At 39.8% G+C, this 21,348-nt stretch overlaps 1 protein-coding gene across 5 annotated transcripts in view; it reads left to right on the top strand.

Annotated features, from left to right (window-relative positions):
• Positions 1-15,905: 15,905 nt before the first annotated feature.
• Positions 15,906-21,348, top strand: part of kctd15b (potassium channel tetramerization domain containing 15b) — a 30,594-nt gene continuing 25,151 nt past the window's right edge. Inside the window, exons 1-2 of one of the 5 annotated variants that reach the window (XM_028440349.1) lie at positions 15,906-16,102; positions 18,740-18,915. In XM_028440349.1, coding sequence (XP_028296150.1) covers positions 16,052-16,102; positions 18,740-18,915 — 227 coding nt within the window. In that variant the 5' untranslated portion in view covers positions 15,906-16,051. Of the gene's footprint in view, positions 16,723-16,758; positions 17,013-17,384; positions 17,588-18,606; positions 18,631-18,739; positions 18,916-21,348 lie in introns of those variants that run through there. The other 4 variants (XM_028440373.1, XM_028440365.1, XM_028440356.1 and 1 more) reach the window with 4 other exon arrangements.

A 21,348-nucleotide genomic window follows, 5' to 3' on the forward strand; every position in this document is an offset into this window, starting at 1 on the left:
CGTGTTTAGAGTAACTTTGTGTATTGTTGCTGTCTTTGTGTATTTGTTCAGTTTTTTGTGTTTTTCTGTAATATTGTGTGCTTTTGGAGTCATTTTGTAAATTTAGTTTGGGGACTGCACGTAAAAATTGCTGTAATTTCAAGTATTATTGTTGTCCTTTTGATAGCCTAGGGTTAGGGTTGTTTGGCTAATGCTATCGCTAAGATAATGCTAAGTTGATTCTAAGGCTAGGTCAATGCTCTGGTATTCCTTTTGCTAGGCTAATGTTAATGCTAATGCTAGGTAATGTTAAATCTAGGCTAATAATAATGCAATTTTAATGTTAATGCTAATGTTATCTAATGTAATGTTAATTCTAGCTAATTTCAGCGAATGCTGATGTTATTAGGGTTAACCCTAACCCGAATCCAAGCACTTTTGTAAAACCGATGGGAGAAACAGTATTAAAGCGACAGACGTCTGTTTTCACACTCCTCTCCCATTGATGGGAACGACAAGCGGATTCTACATGCTACACCATTTTACATGCTTATAGCCCTATTTGGCAGCTTACCAACAGTGTTTGAATGGTTGAAATCGGACTAACGGTTGAATTTCTATGAATATTTTACTAAACATAAGTCCTCTGTGATCAATTCCTGTCTTCTTAAGCAGGGCTAACACGCATCTAATCTCCTCATTGGTTTGTTAAATTGATATGAATTCTTAAAATGTTAATTATAGGTACTAGAATCTAATATGGAAAAGTTTGGTCAAAATATTCCCAGCGGTTATGCTTTTATGCTATATACTTTCAAAGGTAATGCATGTGTGAGTGATCATTCACTCACCCAGAGTCCTGGGTGTGAGGTTACACACACAGAGCTACACAGAGACTTAAAGCTGCAGTATGTAGAATCATGAGACACTCCCCCCTCCTCCCCTCCCAATTTTGATTCCTATCGTCCCTTACCGCAACTTTTTTTTAATGGAGACTAGTGACAAATGTTGAGACTTATCTTGTATCATTGGAGAGTTTTCTGATGTTTTAAAGACATGAAAGCACGTATCACTTGCTGCCGTGAGAACAGTAAGAGGCTCAGAGCTCCTCCTCCGCCTTCTGATTCCAGCTGCAGACAGACAGACACTCCACATCCAGACTGTACATGAATTCCACCTTGGATTTGTTTCTCTTAGTTTACAAGCGATTCATCCCATCTGTTATCGCTCTCTCTCTCTCTAATTTTTTTAGTAATATTTTCATTTGGTTTTGAAACAAAATAACCAAAGAACAAACAGTACATGGATTGGTGTTGTATGTGGTCGTCCATCAAGTCATCATCTAGTATCATAGAGACTCCTTGGTCACTTGGTATCAGCAACAACTGCTGGTTCCCTGCAGTATGGCACAAGATTACAGATCGCATTTACCAAAAAGTGTGTGTTCCAAAAGTCCCGTGCACAGAGACAACCAATAGTGTGTCCCGGTTCAATGACACACGCAAACGGATGTTCATACAAATATAGTAACTCAAACTTAACGTCCCTGTGGAGCTCTAAGATACTTTTTTCTCAGTAGAGTGTAGTGGCGCTTCTGATGTTGGAGTAACGCGTGCTGTGGTTAGAGTGAATACTATTATAGAAGAAAAAGTGAAATACCAAAGGCTTTGAAGTCCGGTCAGATATGCCAATCCATTTAATGTAGATAAGCAGATAAATAAAATTAAATAGCACAATGTAGCATATATACATGTTTTTGGCCAGATTGATTTCCTAGTCTCAGGTACGAGACTATACAATAGCAAACTACTGCTGGCGTCTGCAAAATTATGAAGTTCAGCATTAATAGGAGGACCAAAGCTACGTGGTTTGATGATTCTACTTGCTTGAAATGCTGGTAAGTGTTTCAATACCACCAACCAGTTTAACCACTGTCGTTTTAATTAATCCGGAATTGCCTCGTCCCAACCATGACTTTTTCTGCAAAGTTCTTGTGAGATGAGCTTGTCAGGCAGTTTTGCATGTGCCAGATAACCAAGAGGATCGTAGACCAATGTGAGGGTTGATAGAATTCTACGTCGAGTAAATAGTTTAATTTTTGCTTTTTCTTTCATTGAGAATATTAACTTGTCTTTTACCAAACACCATTGTAGCCCAAGGGCCTTTTTTGTTGGGAGTTGGTCTTTGTCCAGATTCGATACCGTGGCATGTTTGGAGTGATCCTTTTTGGGAATTAATTGAAGAATTGTTCTATTATTGCTGATCCACTGTGTGAGATGGTATCTTCCTTTATGACATAAAGGAGTTCAATAGTTTCCGAGATCTTCAAGCAGTCATCATCGTAGAAATTTTTCTTTACGTTTCAACAATTTTATCAGAGTAATCTTGACCGTGATCCTCGCCAGTTTTTCTCAGAGCATAACACCAACAACTAGGAGATGAAACTGCAACAAACAGATGCACGGTTATTCTGTATTCAGTCTCTTCTTTAGATAAATCTCCCTTAGGCCACCATAGAAAACAGAGAAAGTCCTTGTGTTCTTCAGCAACCTTGACTTGTTAGAACATTGATTTTATGTCTGACATAAAAGAAAGTGGTTCTTGTCGGAATTTCAATAAAACAGCAATTAAGAACTTGTAAGGTTCGGACCTTGGAGAAGTTCGTCATTTAACAAAGTGCCTTAAAACTTTGTGCCGCAATCAAACACCACACGTAACTTGCCTTTACGAGGGTGATAAACTCATGATGTGGAATGTAGTAGACATTGTTTTTGGAAAGTTTGAGCTCATTTTTTGACACTGGTTCTGCAAATCCATTATCTAGTACATCTTTCATCAATGCCTTGTATTCCATCTGAGACTTTTCATACCTTTTCATTCTTCTTTTAAAACCAATTAGACGCTGTTATGCTACACATTTATTGTTCAGTAGATTCATGTTTGTGGTTTTAAATGGCAACTTAAGATTGTAGTGCTCATCTTCAAACTTTGCTGACTGCTCCATAATTTCCATGAACCTTTTGTCATTCTGAGACAGTTCCTCCTTGTCAGCAGGTGCTCCAGAGTATACACTGAAGTGTGATTGACACCCAGACAATTCACATCTGTTGTGTCCTGAATATTTTTGCCTTAGCTACTAACGACCCATCCCAGAAGAGTCTTTATGGCAAACGGCCCATCTCCCTTACTGTTCATTACCCTCCAGGGTTTGTGCAACTTTGCAACGTCTGTGCCTATCAGTAAAAAATAAGAAAATGGAACATTAGATTACCTGTCTAGAAGGAAAACAGCCACTTGCGCGTCCAAAGTTGGTTCAAGGCTGAAAACAAGTTTGCATCGTGCACGCGCTTCACTGTACAGGTATATCGCGGCAGCCAATGAGGAGGCTCTGTCATGGGCTTTGCGCACCCCTCCTTTCTCTAAATCTTGTGATTGGAGCTGGAGGGGTTGACCGCTAAGACTTTGTCTTCCCGGGATTTTATTGACTAAAATAATTCATTATAAGGCACTGACAGCACGCAGGCATACTATTTTTTTCAGAAATTATTACTTTTACGATATACTATATGACGCTAATAAGATTTTTTTTTTAATTAAAGAAAATAAATTGAGTGTCTCAGCTTTAATAAAGTTTCATTTTTTTTTCAGCTTGAGTTGTTGTTTGGATGTTGGCAGTAGCATTTCTGTTTTTACTTATGTCTTGTGTATTGGTGAGAGCAGCCGATTGTATGTTGGGAAATGTAGTTTGTATAGTTTTTGTATTTGTAGTAGAAACATTGTTTTTATCTTGAGGCCTTTGAGCTCGTTTTTGATGCTTTCAATACACACATCAACAGGCACATTACCATCTTCATTTACGCTACTCATTTTTTATTTCAAACACAAATCTTTCAGTTGAACGAAAATAGGACACCTTTAAACAATATTTGCAAACAAAAAATATCTACCTTTTCTTAAACTTTAAATTTTCTTTTTAATAAGATGTCTTTTCAGTTCATCTCTCCTCACCAATATTTTGGCCTTTATCTAGTCCTCGGCTTCTTTCAGCTTTTAGCTTTTAAGCTTAAATTGCACTTTAACTGTGTTATGCGTGCGTACCTTTAAGCTGGTTTTCTTATATGCATTTGGGCCAGACAAGCCCGCTGGTTCCTCGTGGCCACCCCAAGCACCCGCAAATTCCGGCCTCGGTCACGACCACTCTGGTTCGAGGGTGAGACGCAGTCTACCTGCCCCCGCTGCTGCTGTTCTGAAGGTGCAGGTGAAACCCAGTCTCCCAACCTCCACTTGCTGCTGCTGCTCCTGAAGGACCACTCCCTGCTGCTGCTCCTGAAGACCTGCTCGCTACTGTCACGCTGTGCTCTGGAGGACACAGTCGCTCCAAGCTTCCTGGCTGCTACTGCTCCAAACCTCCGTTTGCTGCTGCCGTTCTGAAGGCACAGGTGAGACCCAGGCTCCCAACCTCCATTTGCCTTTGTCACACTAAGCTCAGCCCGTCAGTCAGACCCAGTCTGTCCCAGTGCTTCTGCTGCGCCAATCCCGCCTCCGTCTTATACGCTCCGTGGCTCTGGTAAGACCCAGTCCACCTCCATTTCACAATAAACTCCTTACAAACATGCCTGGTCACTTCCGGGTTGTCACACCCAATGCGAATGATTGACAGGATACTGCCCTCAATCATAGCAGGTAGCAAGTGAGTCAAAGTCCGTACCTTTCCTCCAACAATGAGAGTGGGTTTTTACTTAATGTAATGGCACTTCTGATGTTGGAGTGAGTAACGCATGCTGTGGTTAGAGTGAATGCTATTGTGGAAAAATGTAAAAAGTGAAATTCCAAAGGCTTTGAAGTCCGGTCGGATATGCCAATTCATTTAATGTAGATGAGCAGATGAAAAATGACAAAAATAGCACAAAATAGTATATATTGCAGAAGTATGAAGACAGCAAACACTCCACCCGTTCAACACGGTAAAAACCGTTTGTCCTCAGCACCACAACTGAAGCTGATTAGAGCTTCCCCTTTTAACGGATTAGGCAGAGCCACTCCTAGAGCACCCTCTGCTGTAATATGGCACCACCAAGACACTAGTGTTATGGTCAATTATTATATTCATCATCATATCGTCAAATGTATGTTCATGTGTACAATTTGTCATGTTTTAATACATGACGACTCCATTACTCATTACACTTTTGAACATCTGATTAAACAGTACAGATCGTATTATTCTCAGTGCAGCACAGTCTCTGCCAAGGCCAGAATCTCTGCTCACATGCAGACATACACTGACGCACACACTTATCAAGACAGATAAAGACTGGAGCCAAACCTTCTCATAACATCTTCATCATCCTCCAACAATTCCACTATGGGCATCTGACTCCCTCCCTTTTGTCTCTCACTGTTGGGACCTTTTCTTATCTGTATAAAAAGCTTAAGCTTTGAAACTGTTGGAGCGGGGCGCGGCACTTCCTTCGGACGTCCGCCTGGACGGACGCTAATTTTGTTTCACTTTGTTCCATCTTGTACCTTTTTACTTAGCAATAGAATAAACTTTTTATATAAAATCATCAATGCTTCTCCTGGATTCCATCATTCAACCAGAGCAATGAATCATGTCACTAAATGAGGTCAACCGTAAATTCTGCCGTAACACTAGTAACAAATGTCTTTATCTGGTGTTATTGTACAGTTTTCTGGTGTTTTAGAAATTGTAACATGAATGCGCGTATCATTCTGTAGTTACTGCCCTGAACAGTGGCTGCTGCCACCATCTGCATCCAGACTGTAAATTCATTGTGTTCCTTCTCACCAGCTTTGGTAAGCTTCTCTAAGGTTTACAAACGATGTATCCCATTCCCATGTGCTCTCATTTTCTCTCTGACACTAGTACGTGGGGCAGACCCTGCACAGTCACGGCGATCCGCGAGGACGCAAAGCAGTCTGTTCTTCCCTAGTATATTTGTGCCTTTATTCTGTTGCTTTTACACATCAGTCTTCCTTTTTCCTCTTCATTTGCTGTGTAACTGTTTAGTTTAACGCTGCAATGGAGACTTCTGCTGGAAAGTCCGCCATTACACTTTCACTATTGATGGTACATTAATGCGGTTGACTTCATTCGAGAAGCCAATAGTAATGCCCAAAACAGCTCATGGAGCACACATTTTGTTCGTAGAAAGATCTCTGATTGGCTGAAATCCAGCTTCACGCTCGTAAATTTCTAAACAATATTGACAGGGCCAAGAGAAGAAGAAGAGATTCACTGTCTACTCAGAACACTTTGGATTACAGTATGCTCAAAGATGACTATATGTTTTTGACCAAATGATTCCAAAACTAACGTACATACTGCGGCTTTAAGCATTGTGTCTTTATAAGGGTAAAAACTACAATTTAATCAGGTGGAGAGAGAGGACCACAAGAAGGGAGTCACAACATCTGACCAGCAGCAGACATGTAGGGAGAGTTCCTTCTGCTCCCCAGTCGATGTTCATACCTTTGTTACCTTAGGTTGGGCTGGAATTTACTTTTAGTCCTGCTTTCGTAAAATAAATCTTTTAATCTTTGTTGATGTGTGGCGTCATTTAGGCTGTGGCCCCTCAAGCCTTTAGACAAGACATCCTAGAGGGGGCCGTAACAGTCCTGATTATAAAATTTTGACTCGAACCCAATCCATATTTGCTGCCTATGATGTTAGAAACTATTGAGTTAACTGCAAAAGAAGCAAAACTCAAATGACATGATGGCAAAACTGTGTCATTCTTTGAGTGTCTGCAAGGAAAAAAACAAAAACAAAGAAAACACCAGCATTCAGTGTATGAAAACTGGATAAAGTTGGTGTGATTGCATGTTGTGACCATAAAATGTCATCAGCCAGCAGCCTGAGTCCATATCAGGCAGTCTGCTGCACAGAGCACTCTCCTCTAGCCTGGGGCTGTGGCCACATGAGCAGGAGCCCTTCCCCCTATCGCCTGTCTCTCTTTCTCTCCTTCACAGACTGCAGTGACCCACCCTTCCCTTGCCATCCCTCCCACCCTCCCCTTGTCACCCCTAGGCGCTTTGCTTCCATAGTGTCAGTGCACAGGCCTCAGTGTTGACAAAGCAGCAGGCCTTCAGAAGAAACATCAAACCCGGCCCGTCCTCTGTGCTGTTAGGGAGTTCAGCGCACAACAAAAGGACAGAAACTCCTGTTTCAGTTTCAGGCCATTACTACTCTCAACACTATAGCTATAGACAGAAAAAAAAGAAAGGGCCCGGAGGAAGTTGTACATACATGGATTTACAAACAAGAGCCTTTGCAGCTCAAATACTTTGAGATAAACTTGTGTTTGGTTGTGAGTGATGACAATGTTGTGATGGATGATTGTAAATGTAAAGCAGAAGTCAAGGCTGTGGTTTGATGCCATCATGACACATGCAGTCTAATGAGGACTGTGGGTGCTCCGCAGTGCCAGGGACTTTTACCCAAGGCACATTGCGGCAAGGGAGAATTGTATGTGATGCATACCAGATGTGATTGGAGACGTCACACTGACTGTTCACGTTGTTACTGCTAAACAAACAGGGGCTGCAACAAAAGCATGGGATCGTTTTTCCTCTGTTCATAGATCCAAGGCGTAATATAATGTTTGTGTGTAAGCATTGTTTGAGCCAAAAGTGGAGGAACACTCTTCAGATGGCAGAACAGGATTTTCTCAGCTCACATTGAATAGAAGGCAAGAACAAATCTGTACAGGACCGATCTATCACAGGGCTAACATAAAGACAGGTTAATGTAATTATTACATCTAATCACTCTCTGTTGCAAACTGTTTTACCTATGTAAGCATTGGGGTAAATATGCAAACTCAACAGAGAAAGGTCCCAGGTTTCCATTCAAGGTCAGGGCCTTCTTTCTGCTCACCGTGCAGCTCCAGCCCAGGATCAAATTACTGATGATGAATATTGTCTGTGATTAGAGCCTCAGACCACATGATGGCAGCAAAAGAGATTCTTAAGCCAAACCTCAAACATTGTCTGCATATCTGACATTCCCTGAGACCAGGAATGGAAAGAAATGTCAACCAGATTGTTGGTTATGAGTGATTATTACATCTGAAGGAATTGGAGTTATATTTTTCAGCAGTAATAAGGCAAAGTAAAAGGAGACAAATGTCTTTACAATGAAACAAAGCAAACCCATTTTACTTTCACATATTTTATTTTACTTCCAAATACACATCACATTAACAACACCATAAATCACATTGTTTTTGAAAGTGTTTTATGTTTGCCTGAACACTCAGAATTTAAAGTTCATAGACCCTAAAGTGTGCATAAGTATAAATGTGTTTGATGTGTATTTTATCTGTCTCTGTATGTTAACCTGTAATGGACTCTTTGGATGAGTTTCAGAATGATCATTTTAGTGCCTAACCATATATGACATCATTGATATGATGGTGACTTTACTTGGCCTTCACTTGAACTTCTATTTGTAACTTTGCAGAATTTTTTTTAACTGTCAAGTCGGATGGATGGATGAATCAATGTTATGAAATACATATTTATTACAGTAAAACACTGCAATCTGTTGCATTACATTTTGTGGGCGCCACAAAAACATTTCTGATTTGAGGGGCCACATTATCAACATTTCTCATTTTGTATGCACTTATTATTGTTTTGTGTTTTTAGGGTCATTTTGTGATTTATTTATTACCTCTGCCAAGGAGGTCATAATTTAACTTGCGTTTATTTATTTGTTTGACTGTTACATCAAAAGAACTAAACAGATTTTGAGAACATTTGTAACCAAAGATGGACCTCAGGCCATGGAAGATTCCATTAAATTTTGGAGGATCAATATAATGATTCTGGATCAGTTTCCCTAGAAGAAAAAATTCTCAAAAACCTTACCTAGGTTTGTAACTGACCGATCTTATTGAAATTTAGGGTCGGTTTCTCAATTAACCCACCAAGTTTCATCCAGAGCAGATCTGGAATGTGCATTTCATCATGATTTTCTCCCAAAAATACGGCTGCCTGTACTCATACATTCAGACCTATACTGTATCATCATTCTCCCAAGCCTTTAAAGTGTGAATTATCCTGCTACCATGATCAGAACCACTGATCCAGATAACTGACAATATTTTACAAAGAGGATATTTGGTGTTTGGCAGAGATTTGCACTCCCAGAGTGCTCTTGTTTTGTCTGTTTTTGGAGTAATTTCAAACAAATTTCAACCATTTGTGTATTTTTTATGTAATTTTGTATATTTTTTTGTTGCTTCATATTTTTTCTGTCATTTTGCGTATTTTTGTAGTCCTGTGTGTTTGTGAGTAATTGTGTGCATTTTGTTGTCATATTGTGTTTATGAAGTCATTTATTTCTATTTTTGTAGATATGTATATATTTCTATCATTGTCTGTGAATGTATTTATCATAATGTGTGTAAATGGAGAAATATTGTGAATTTCTGTTGTCATTTTGTATATTTTAGATTTTTTTTGTTTATTTTTCAATTTTTTTATCTCAATTACACTTAGGGCCGCATGTGGCCCCAGAGCCGCTTTCCCAAGTCTGCTCTGCTGTATTTACAGTGGGTTTTTTTTCAGAGAGCTCTGCTTTCTTACTCTTTGTAATATTTACTGTCATGTCAGCATTGAGATTCTTTGTGAGATGACTTCAGAGCATTGGTGTCATTTGATTTTCACCTGAAAATGGGCTTTGACTCATAAAAGCCAAGCATTCACAGACAGCACGCCCTCCTTTTGTGCTCAGCATTTTCAGAAACTTAATTGCTGGCATTAGGCACTTGAGGGAATTCTGCACTGTGCTTGTTAGGTGTTTGTGTGCAACACAACCCCATCCATTCTAATAATAAACTGACACTCTTTCACTCCCTCTCTTCCTCTTTCTCTCTGAAATAATAAACAGTAAGTGTCGCTGCTGTGCCTCAGACACACATCAACATCAAGTAGAATGTCAAATGGCTGGAAGAACGAAGCGATTGACAGCAACCGGGTTCCACAAGGCATGCACTTCACTAAAAGCAAGTTCTGGATGTTCTTTTCAAACTTTCTCCACACACCCGAGGGGAAAGAAGGAGTGATAGGAAACACTTTGAAGAGAGTCTTGCAAATGTTCGCTTTTACAGGGGCTGACGTTGTAATAGCAACATTTGTCCACAAGCAATATTGTAAGCATTACAATTACAGTATGAGGCTCTTAGAACCTATGATGCTTACAGCTTCTTCCACCGAGTCTTTTCCACGAGCTGACGTCAGGTCACATGACTGCTGACTCCGCCCCTGCCTGCAATGAAAAACATGTGACAAATTGCCTTATTTCAAGATACAATGTGGCTTTAGAATTGTTTTGATGGCATTTCTAGTGAGAAATGTACCCTTAACTTACAAAGTATCCATTCAGTTTATGTATAGGATCTGTAGTTTGTTAGTTTCAATGTACATTCTGTTGCCATGCTATGGTTGCTAGCACGCTTAGAACGTACCGAAAGTAAAAAAAAAAAAATTTGTACCAGAAGTGATGTTAAATTACGTTAAGACCCTGAAATACGTGAATTAATAATTTTTTTACTATCATTATTATTATTACTTGCCCGTAGGAAGTATGTATAGCTATAGAAAAGATCTCTATAGCTAGTGGACAGAGCTATTGAGATCTGAGCCGCACCGAATCAAGTTCCTCATACAGTTGGTGTATGATGTACTTCCAAGTACGTCCACTCTCTTCAGCTGGAGCTTGGCCGAGACCCCACTTTGCCTTCTCTGCCAGAAAGCTGGATCGCTGGAGCACATTCTGAACTGCTGCCCGCAGGCACTTGGAGATGGACGTTACCGCTGGCGCCATGACCAAGTGCTACGGGTTATTGCAGAGGTCATCAGCCCAGGGATCTCCACCAGCAAACACCAACAACCAACAAGGCAATCCATCGCCTTTGTTAGGACTGGGGAGAAGCCATAACAGCATCAGAGTCAAGCAGGGGGGCTGCTGGCAACAGCTCGGGACTGGCAGCTAAAGGTCGACCTAGAGAAACAGCTCAAGTTCCCAGAGAAGATTGTGGTGACCACACTCAGGCCAGACATAATCCTGGTGTCTGAAACAACAAGCTGACTGTTCCCTGGGAAGACCGGATGGAAGAGAACTTCAAGAGGAAGAGGGCCAAGTATGAGGAGCTGGCAGGAGAATGCCGAAGCACGGGATGGAGGACCCGATGCAACCCCATTGGGGTCGGGTGCAGGGGTTTGTTGGCCAGTCTCTCATAAGGGCACTTAAAATGTTGGTAGTAAAGGGACTGCAGAACAGAAAAGCCATCAGATCCATCACTGATGTGGCAGAAAAGGCATCATGATGCCTGTGGATCATGCTGTAAGACCTAAAACACCCAATGAATGTGTTTGTTAGAACTAAGTTAAGACTACATTTCTCACTAGAAATGTCATCAAAACTATTCTAAAGCCACAATGTATCTTGAAATAGGCATATTGCCACATGGGTTTCATTGCAGGCAAGGGCGGAGTCAGCAGTCACGTGACCTGATGTCAGCCCGTTGAAAAGACTGGGTGGAAGAAACTGTAAGCATCTTACGTTCTAAGAGCCTCATACGTAAAATACTTACAATATTGCTTATAGACATACTGTATGTTGCTATTACACATTTTGCTGTGAGATATCGGCACCGATATTGCACCCTTGTGTATTGACCGATACTACTATCGATCTGCGACGATGTTAGCATAAATTATACATACTTTTATTATCTTATTTTTTAGTTGAATAGATATTACTCAAAGAACCATAGTCAGCAACAGTCGTTAAAAGAGAAACTGACCCATTTATTAACTAATAAATTACATTAATTGTATTCCTGAACATGAGAATATTCTACAATTGAATAAAATGTATAAACTATTAATTAAAAATAACCTCAATAAATCCAATGAAAATAATGTATCATATGAAAATTGTAGATGCAGGCTTATAAAATCCTATACTTGTTTTTTGTAGTTGTTTTGTTTGATTTTTTGCTGATATCGGACCAATGTCCGATTATAATATCGAATAGGGACACCCTTATTACATAATGTGGACTTTATTTTATTTTATTTTATTTTGTTTACAACTTATATGTGAGGCTCTCAGTCAATACAGTTATGGTAACTACATTAGATTTAACTTTTAGAAAAAACACCTTTTGGATTAAAGGGGAAACATCAAGCACATTTATAATAATAAAAAAGGCGAAAGCGTTATGATGTCCTCTCAGAGATATTCAGAGTCTACAGTATACATGATATTGTTACACAAATTCATAATGCAAGCCAATTCAACATTATGGATCACTTAAGATTCTATTTTCTTCTTCGTCTAATCCAGTGAACAGAAATAGCAAGCAGATACACCGCCTAACTAAAACTCAACCATTTGCTGAGTCATGATGGGCTTGCTGGGACTCTGTGTTTGTTATTTTAGAAAAGCAGCGTATGAGTGGACAATGATCATGTAGTCTTCTGTATCTTTAAAGAATCCATAGCTTTCTTCTCTAAATGTTACATGTTATTATTGTACTTGTGTAATACATCAGGAATTAAGCAAAATGTCAATCCGTTCACCATTTGAATAGATGGATACACTTCAACTTTAGTGTTTAGTTGTTCACTCCAACAATATAGCATAACAAATACTATGTAACACACCTTGTAGATTTTAGAAAATCCTGAAATACCTCAAATGAGCTTTGATATAATACTGAAGGGGCCTCAATACTGTGAAACCTATTGAAGACAGTAGTCAGGTCTCAGCTGCAAAGTCTGAATTTCATAAGTCTGTATTGTGGGTGGGTAAGTTTTATTGTTTTGACTGTATTTCACTGTAGTGTAGAAAGGCCTAACCAGCGATGGGAGTTGTAAACTATAGCATTAGCTACAAACTACATGTGCATCACATCAGCTGCAAACTTTTGTATCTATGTGGAAGTGCACTGTCCCTGTCAAATAAATACATAAATGAAATAGATACAACTCACATGACAGACAGTCCATTTACCGGTACCATAAGACATATTATTAGAGGTTTTGAAATAAACCCCCAACTATTAATTGGCCCAATTATAGCATATCAGTGATTAATCGTCATTGGCCAAGAAATGTTGTTTATGTACCGTATGTATCCCAATGTTTTTATTTCATATATAGGACATCGATTGTTTAGGCCCACCAGTATCGGTATCAACCAAGCTCTAGTTTGAAACAGGGAAATGTTTATTTGTATGAAAGTGCAATATAAGCAGATATTTGAAAGCAGTGGTGAACAGGGTAATTCAGAGGGGTGGGACTAAGTTCACATTATGATATTGATAATGGGCTAGTGATAATGATACAATATCATTTGTGGGGGGGCTAAAAAAATTAACTTTGACTCTTGACACTTACTCTGAGTGTGACCTTTTCAACTTAATAGAAATATAAAGAAATAACGCAAACCATAAAAATCTGGTGTGTAGTAGACTGTGTGGAACAAAAAATCAAACGCGCTCTCTCGCAATACCACTCGTGCCCTTGATGATGCATCTTGTGAGGTTTTAATTCCACAATGTGTTGTTGCACAATGTATCATTCCACCTTTAAAATTTACCATCATATTGTTCTTATTTCATTCACCAGCACTAACAGCATCATGATGAACCCTGGAGCCACAGTTATCATTATTATAGGGTCATCCATACCCCTAGTAATTAGGGATGCACCGAAATGAAAATTTGTGGCCAAAGCCGAAGCCAAATAAAATATAAATGCTTGGCCGAATATCGAATGCGGTTAAGTTTTTCACAATTTTTTTTTAATAGTGCATTAATAGCCTAGAGTACATGTTTTTTAAAGAAAGTAAATGTTGATTGACTATTCTGACATTTTTTAAATATTCCGGTAGCCTTTGCTTTTTTTTTTTAAAAAAAAAAAAAGTACAACAAAGTTTTTAATTTATATTAACCCTTCAATTAAAACAATTGCTTGTAACTCACTAAACCGAAGGTCGAATGTGGCTTTTTTTTTTTTTTGCAATATTCGGTGCATTCCTACTAGTAATAACAACACATGAAAACGGAAGCGGAACATTTAACCTCTGACATCTGAGTTCAGCAAATAAAACTATCAGACTGGATATATGTTACGGTAAACATTCAAATAAAGTAATTAGAATAAACAAATGTGTCATTATAAGCCTTAAAACAAACATACACAGTTAATATATTTGTGTTGCAGAATCTCTCAGATTAAACGTGAATAATCTAATCAATTTGTGGGGTTTTGGGGTCACATCAATGGTGTTTACTCTCAGAGAAATGAAATATGTGCCATTAATAGACATTTTAGCTGTTGGTATTAAAACCAAAATCTCTGACCTCTTTTGGCCAGATGTTTGAATTTGGTGTGACGTCTCAAAACTGGAATTCAAATTGATGACCTACTTCTTCCCCCATAGACACCAGTGATAAAATCCATAAATTAAGGAAATTAACTGATGGGGCCTGGGGCCACTTTGTAAGCTATTTAAATCTTTAAATTTACAACATCCCTGCATACTTCATGTAATTGAACTAACTCCGGGCTTGTTTCCTTTAATGAGAAAAAAAACTCTATTTTCCCCTCCAGTTTCATACCTCTGGAAACAACAAATCTGTGCCAGAGGGGGAAGAGAGGAGCGCTGAGAGGCGCACTGAGGTCTCTCTAATTATGAAGACTTGGCCTGCTTCAAGGAAAGACGCTTTTTCACACTCCCATCAGTCCCGCTGTCAAATACCACCAGCACAACTATCTGATTTTATATTTAAATACCTCTCATTAAAAAGGCCATTCTATGCAAAAAAGCAATACTGCCATCATGTAACCCAAGGCCAAAGAGGATGCTTTAGAAGTAGGAGTTTGTAATGATGAATTGAGCAGAAAAAGCTCAACTTGACATTAAATCTGCCAGGCGTCTTTTTTCAGGGCCGCAAACAGCTCAGCAAAAATACCTTATTTATCAAATACATTGTTTTCCACTTAATTAAAGGAATACATTTAGAAATACAGCTCATAAATACAAATAACGAATTATTTTCTTTTTAATGTAAAAGTTAAACTGAATGATTTTTATTGAGTTTATATAATATTTTTTGTTCAGAGAACAATATCAATATTAATAATGAAATAATTGTTATGTAATGTTATTTTGAAAGAGCTTTTAAAGGTGCTCAAATACACTTTACAAAGATGAAACATCAGAGACATCAAATATGAGACATGAGTAGAATAAACATAATAATAGATAAAAGAAAAATGTTAAAAGCAATTACAAACAACATTGGTTAATGAATAATTTTACAATAAATGATTTTAAATGTGGGGGCGTTTTTTGTTTGATTTTTTTTTCATGGAGGCATTCAGTTTTGTGATAACTGCCTTCTCTCTAATTTAGCTTTACATTGAAACATCAACCCCAACTCTAACAGGAGTTAGTCCTGCAGCTTCTTCACATTGTGCATCAGTAACACGTCTACACTGGTTGGCGCCAAATATCAAGAAACCAATGGCTTCTCTGCCAGCGAGTCTGAGCTCAAGGTTGCACCAATCATTCACAGTTATTTACCAACAAATAAACAAACATGCAACTAAATAAATAAATATCTGTCAGACTGAGCACCTGCCCGACCCCTCCCCCCTCCTCTCTGCTTGGTGCCAACACTTTGCGCTCTCTCGTTGCGCTTTTTCTTGGGTTGGAAATTAAATAAAAAAAAATCGGTTTGAATCTTATTTTCCAAAAAGTCTGGAGGCTATCCGCCTCCATTGGAGAGTTTGTTGGGGGAGGGGGGGTTGGGTGCTGAGGGCAGATATCTCCATCTAAACCGTGCGCTATAATTGAAATGGCGCATTTGGCTGCAGGCAGGTTGTGAGGGCGCTTTTCTGCAGCAGCGTGCATGCATATGTCCGTAAACGTCATTTGGTTTTAATGGCCTGAAGGAAAATGTGGCGTTCCAACTCCAGACATTAAGGAAGAAGAGAAAGGAGAGGGACGGGGGGAAATCACCGCATGAAAGATATTGGTTCATGGATATCTCTTCATTTTAACCCGATTTTTCTGGTGAGACTTTATCAACAAGTTCCTGTGTGTTGCCAAAGTGGAGGATTCTGGCAGCCCGCCTGGTTTTAAACTTTATATTCATGCTGGAGATGTGGATGGAGATGTATTCCTACTCGCAGGACTGCCTGGGGAGCTATTACATCAGACGGCATGACAATGATTAAAATCAGCTTTTTGCTGCTCTGAATCTCCTGAGCGACTGGCAGATGCCTGTTAGGTTTAAAACAAAACTTCACACCGCCACAGACTTAGCCAGAGAAAAAATAGATATCATATCTGGGTAGTCATAATTTCAGGAATAGGGGCTATCACGTTTTCTTCCTTGAGAAAATTGCCTGGGCGAGAGAGTGAAGTTGAGCTAATTGTAGCCTAATCCCTGGCCCAGAGGCACTCGGGCACCCGGAGCGAGATTTTTCTTTTTTAGCTCTGCTCTGTGATTTAGAGAAGGATTATTGGCTTTCTTCTTCTTCTTCTTCTCATAACAAACCACGGGGGCAGTTTGATTTAGGAGAAAAGGCAAACAAGAAGCTGAAATACGAAGTCGGAGTCCGTCAAGATATTTTACGCATTTTCAAATAAGAGCAGAGAAGAGGAAGGAGATCGGCTCATCTATGTACAAGGTAAGGACGCTTCCTGTGCGCTTTGCTACAAGGCTCGGTGAGGACAGGTCGAGGCAGCCTTTAAAGCCACACACACACTGAGTACAACAGTCGATCCGGGCTCAGCCTGCTCACTTCCACCTCACTGTTCACTGTGAGACCGGAGGAACCGAGCGGCTCCAGGACGGCTGTCGTCTGCGCTCTAACTCAGGGGCGCTTGGAGAGATAGCCGTGATCATTTTTTTTTTTTAAGTTTACGCGGACAGAAGCTCGGACTGAATTCCTCTGGACTCACTACAATGTTTGAAACGGTAGGGTGACATTTTATTCAGTCCGGAACCAGCTCGAGTGTGTTTTTACGCACAGGAGTGGAATGAGGAGGGGACACTTGGACCGTGTGTGTGTGTGTGTGAAAGGCTTGTTTCTCATCCACAGACTGCACGTTGCTTTACTCTGATGGGTCGAATATGATCAATATTCTAATCGTACAGCATGAATCTGACGCCATATTGAGAATTTGCCACATTAAAGAGAGCACAGCGGGCTGGTGGTCGAGTGGTAGATGGGCTTTTCCTTTGAATTTCCTTGTGATTCGAGGTGTGTGTGTGTGTGTGTGTGTGTGTGTGTGTGTGTGTGTGTGTGTGTGTGTGTGTGTGTGTGTGTGTGTGTGTGTGTGTGTGTGTGTGTGTGTGTGTGTGTGTGATTGGGGTCAGTGGAGGCAGGCTGGGACGCGGAGGATACAGGAAAATGAGGATGTCCTCAGAGCGGCTTTGATTTCATTTTAGTGGGAATTTCACAGTCAGTGTCTACATGGATGCGCGTCACTGCTTCTCTGTGTGGAATTGTCAGTGTGTGAGCATGGAGGATGATAGAAACCGTACAATTTGTAGGTATACCTTTCTTTTGTCTAATCTTACGCGCACGCCGCACTACGTCCAATAGGTAAAACAAATGGGTGGGAATCGGACTGGGACAGATGATGATGATGATGATGATGATGATGATGATGGGACAGTGACTTACATCAAGTTTTCCTATCTTTTCTTTGGATCTTAAATGTAATCCGTTCTTTCTTTAATCAAATTAGACAAACATGATATTGTTTTAAGTAGGAGAACACGTTTGGAGTTTAGGGAAACTAAACGTCGTTGGTAAATTATGACACATTTCTGTTAATGTTACAACCAATGGGATGCTTAAACAGTAATATGTATTATTGTTGTTTGCCTTGTTTAAATCTTCAACTATGGTATATGAACTTAATTCATCTATTTCAATCTACTTAAAGATATACTCCGTTACTAAACATGGTGACTTGATGGTGAGGCGCTAACATTACGCACCAGTAGCTCCAACACACGTCCTCCCATGCACGCCAGTATAATACCTTAGCAACATTTGACAGGTTTATCTAATAAAATCCTTCCTCTGCTCTGACCTTGGCGCGTTCTCCTGTTCCCACAATAAACAAGACACGTCTCTGCATTGTTAAAAAGATGGAACACTGTGAGTGTGATAATAAACAGTCATTTTTGGTGACTTCGTGGTGCTTTTCCTGATTTTACGTTTAACTTTGGTGCGTTTTTACGCACAGGTAGGAGGGAGACCACGTGACGTGACCGACAATCACCTGTACTTGTGTTTATGTGGCATTCTCTGTGTGCGTGTTTGTGTCCGATTAGTGCGTGTTACACAGGGCGACCTTTAATTAGAATATTGCGGCAGTTGATTTTCTCCCCCTGTAGGCTGACACCTGCCCCCCCCCCCTTATATCTTTTTTTTTTCTCCCCTAATAAGCACCCACACCACCACCCCCACCCCTTCCCATCCAACCCTGCGGTGCTGCATAAAAAAATGCAAACGTACTTAATAAGAGCCGTGGCAACAACATCCCATCCAGGCTGAATATGCGAGCAGACAGACATGGAGGTGTGATGGTCCACCAGTCAGAGATGCTAACCCTAAACCAGTAGGACCAGTGCGCTGTGTGTACAACTTGTGCTGGATTCCCATGGCTTTCCTCTACACTTGCTTTCAGGAGGGAAGAAGCATGTCACGGCTGTCTCTCACACGGTCCCCGGTCTCTCCTCTGGCCGCTCAGGGCATCCCTCTGCCGGCTCAGCTCACCAAGGCGAACGCCCCGGTGCACATCGATGTGGGGGGCCACATGTACACCAGCAGCCTGGCGACCCTCACCAAGTACCCGGATTCAAGGTAAAGCCTCCTCACCTATAACTAATATTCCAGTCATCGAAAGATTCAGTTTTATGTATAGCACTGATAGATGTTGAATTTGTTTTTATGATCATTTTATTGAAAACAACAGGTTTTTAATTTAACTTGACACTGCTCAATTTTTCCACAATACAGTATTACACATGCCTACAATATCTTCCCACATAAGGGAACTTGATCATTTAGTTTTTAGTGATTGAACTGACAGTCATTTGAAACAACCACGTGAACTATTTTTCTACGCTCCTTATTACCTCTAAACTTCCCTCAGCTTTAAAGTGTTAACTATGATAGTTTTATATGGTGATTATATTCATTGTTTATGAAATCCCTTCAGGCTTTTTTTCTTTTTAACTCAGCTATTTTAAAGAAACAGTTTATATGTTTAACTTCTGACCAAAACAATAGTGTTTGGGTGAGCGTGTCTCCTGCCTGCATTTTAAAATTTTGCATTACCTAATTATGTATATTTAGCCTCATGTCTCAAGCCCAAAAAGAGATTGCGTAGCAGTCAAACTTCACTCTGTGAATTTGTTTAGGGATCATGTAAATTATGTTTATTATTACTATCATCACATTTTGCATTCAATTTTTGTGTTGATCTTCACTCATGTCCATCTTACAGCTCATATTAATTCACATTATGCAAATGTTATATAGATTTTTTGAGCCTCCTAACATATAAGATTGAGTCATGATGATTCAGGTTGTGTAGTGTAATTCACCCTCCCACTGTATTCACATTTTTAGCTCCATCCATAAACAAAGGCTGTAGCAAAAACAAATGCTGATTTAAATATTTTTTTCAGCTCTGTTCAGGAGCCCTCTACCTTTTCCCTTCTAACGCAGCGTGGCATTCATTATTCTTCCCTACCTTTAAATTCATGCATCAGCTGAGTCCCATGTGGGCCAAGGTAAACATGCACCAGGTTGTTAGAGAATCTGCTAAATTGGCTACAGGAAACAACTCATGTAATCCCCTGATAATAAAGTCTTGATATTCATGGAGTCCGCTGACAAGAAATCCCAGAGAAAACTCTCCTTTTATCCCTTTTCCTACGTGTCACTGGAAACATAAAGCTAAACTCAGCACAGAGCGTTTATTTCGATACTGTTTTCTCTGCACTTTGTGTTTTATGTCAGATTTATGCAGGGAAGTTTATTTTCCTCTGTTGTGCCTCTTCTTTTTTTTCTACACATATTATGTAGCTTTACTCTTCACAAAGAAGTTTTTCTTTAGGAGGGCACACATAGGGCAGTGTGGAAATGTAGCACTCTCACGTCAAAGCATTGAAATGGTGTTGTTCTAATACGAATGTAGAGCGGATATCAGTGAGTGTTGGTTAGAGCGCTCCCTCCCCTTTCACACATGCTTCTTTGCTCCTTCTTTGTGACTCTCTCTCCCAATCTAACTCTCTCGTTCTCACTCTGACACACACACTCTGTGTCTCTCTACCAGCCTCCTCAGCATACACTTGGCCTCGGGCCTCAACTTTCCACTGGAGCCAGTTGAAGGAGGGGCCCTTTTGTGTGAATTAGGATAATAGCTGACAGCAGCAAGCTAAACAATTACACTGCATAACCCGTGTACGCGGCTATCAAGCTATGTCCAGTCGCACTGGAGCAAAAACTCCTTCTGAACCAGTGACTGCAAAAATGAGCCGAGGGTTAAAGAGTTTGAAGTTGCTGATTACTTTTAATAGATTGACCCTTAAATAATGCAGCGTGCCAAGGGAAAGTTAGTCTAGTAACTAATGTGAGGTTATACATCTTCCTCTGTGTGGGCCATATTAAGGGACAGGTCATGAAACATTGATGCTGCTCATATGAAAGACAGCCTCAGCAGTCACTTGAGCAGAAGCTGAGGAAATTAGGGGAAATGTTCCAGCGATGAGGAGACTATTTTGGAGGGACAAGTGGACATTTTTCTCAGTAATGATGAGTCTTCTGTGTCTAAAGATGATAAATTGACGCTGGTTTTATACTCAGCACTATATTCAGCTTAATATGTGTAAATATAACACACACGATGAAAAAGCCATCCAAATAGTTTAAAAATAAGTCATTTTGAAGTTTTTTTTTTTAAATGCATTTGGTTTAAAACTAGAGGTTATAGCTAAAAAATAGATTTATTCTGTAATGGGAATGTTTTCTAACCTGATTGTTATGGTATTGTTTTATTTCTCATAATACTTGTGCAATAGGAGACAAATATCTTGTTAAAGTGAAGCGGTGCAATGCACTCTATCTTATCTGAAGCTACAGATCGCTTATCTCAACTGGCCATTTGCCAATCTTGCATCTAAAATTTGAAAGTTGTTTCTATTTATTTATACCACAGTTGTATATATTTTTGAGTGCAGAAAATTGGCTCCTATTTTATTCAAGCCGTGGTTTGTTTTGATTTATATT

The sequence above is a fragment of the Gouania willdenowi genome, chromosome 3, assembly GCF_900634775.1.
Source record: "Gouania willdenowi chromosome 3, fGouWil2.1, whole genome shotgun sequence".
NCBI classification, from domain to species: domain Eukaryota; kingdom Metazoa; phylum Chordata; class Actinopteri; order Blenniiformes; family Gobiesocidae; genus Gouania; species Gouania willdenowi.